The sequence below is a fragment of the Clytia hemisphaerica genome, unplaced genomic scaffold (assembly GCF_902728285.1).
Source record: "Clytia hemisphaerica strain Z4C2 unplaced genomic scaffold, Clytia hemisphaerica genome assembly, whole genome shotgun sequence".
Classification (NCBI taxonomy): Eukaryota; Metazoa; Cnidaria; class Hydrozoa; order Leptothecata; family Clytiidae; genus Clytia; species Clytia hemisphaerica.
In genome coordinates, this window is record NW_027103335.1 from 141,883 (window position 1) to 143,262 (window position 1,380).

At 39.6% G+C, this 1,380-nt stretch overlaps 1 protein-coding gene across 1 annotated transcript; it reads right to left on the reverse strand.

The window, feature by feature from the left end:
• Nucleotides 1-424: 424 nt before the first annotated feature.
• On the reverse strand, nucleotides 425-1,135 carry LOC136817578 (melanopsin-A-like). Its single transcript, XM_067073906.1, has one exon. The coding sequence runs from the start codon at nucleotides 1,133-1,135 to the stop codon at nucleotides 425-427; it is 711 nt and encodes a 236-aa protein (XP_066930007.1).
• Between the last annotated feature and the right edge of the window lie 245 nt (nucleotides 1,136-1,380).

Below are 1,380 nucleotides of genomic sequence, written 5' to 3' on the forward strand. Positions count from 1 at the left end.
AGAGCCAATATTTTGGCCAATTTTTCCAGTGAGATAGGGTTCCAGGTCCCAGTGAGAAGGTGGTGTCTGTATGGTCTCTTCAGATAAAAATGTCTTATAAACCTTACTCCATAACTCGAAACTTCCTTGACGCGAACAATTTTTTTTTCTCCGTTCGTGTTTGAGTTATGGAGATCCTTCACTTATTTTGATAAAGAGTTATGGATTTTGTGGTCCTTGGTCAACGACGGCGCTGTTAAGTGGCCACTCGTTGAAAGAGTCGCTCGGTTGCGACTTCATTCTACCACAGAATCTTAAAAATGATTTATGGAGGTCTGAATTGAATGTTAAAATCACCAACGGTGTGATCAGAGCTGAACTTTGACCAATAAAAGTGGTGACAATCTCAGCATAAGCATTTGCTTCTTGTGCGACATAAATTTCTTCAAACATGGGTCAAATCATACACAAACCAAGTGAAAATGAAAGTTAAAATGAGCGCCAGGATTAATTGCAGCTGTTTGCGATCGTTGGAGAAATATTTCCGTAAATCTGTCTTGTGTTTTGGTTCACGTTGGTTGACACTTACGCTTGGTTCGACCACCGAATAAGTCTCCTTCCACACTTTGTCAAAGCAAACTATACTTGCTCCTATGGGTACTAAGTAACCAATCAAGAGTAAAAGAGCAATATAGATTTTACTTTGTGAATCATGTAGAGGCTTTAACCCACATTGAAGTCGTTCAATTTGGAATCCATATTTCCCCAACCCGAGTAACGGTAAGACAGCCCAGAATTGTCTGTAGAGGTAGGAAATACCGATTGCTTGGTAGATAGTGGTGGGCTTGAGATAGAGCTTTAATGCAAGGGTGGGTTTACACGTGCATATGTAGCGATCAAGGACGAGCAAAAGGAGATGGCTGATGGAAGCGAATTCGAACATATACAATAGGAAGGAAATGCCAATACAAAGATCTTCATCATCGGTAACCCCTTGTTGTAATAAGCCTCTGATCTCCATTGGACCAGTGAGGGAGATTCTCAACAAATCACAAATCGCCATGGAGATGAAGAAATGATCTCTAAATCTTCGCTTGTGGTATTTTCTGGTCAATCCAAACAAACAAATCAAATTGCCAGCGATGGAAGCAATCATTAGAAAGATGTATAAAAGCGGCAAACACTTCGCTGAAGTTCGCCAGTGTTTCGTTCATCTTGAATGAATGATATGGTGTTGTCAGAGTTAATTTGCGTGGTACTATTGAAAAGTTTCAAGTTTTAGTTTCTTTCACGTGTTCATCAGTACCGTTTTAGAATCTGCGATAGTGCAATAAATTCACTTTTGAAGCGAAGAAAAGTTCAAGTAATGTGAACTTCAAGTTTGAATCATTATGGATCATC

Excerpts from the sequence above, each read along its gene's own strand:
- LOC136817578 (XM_067073906.1), bottom strand. The coding sequence starts at position 1,135 with ATGATTGCTTCCATCGCTGGCAATTTGATTTGTTTGTTTGGATTGACC.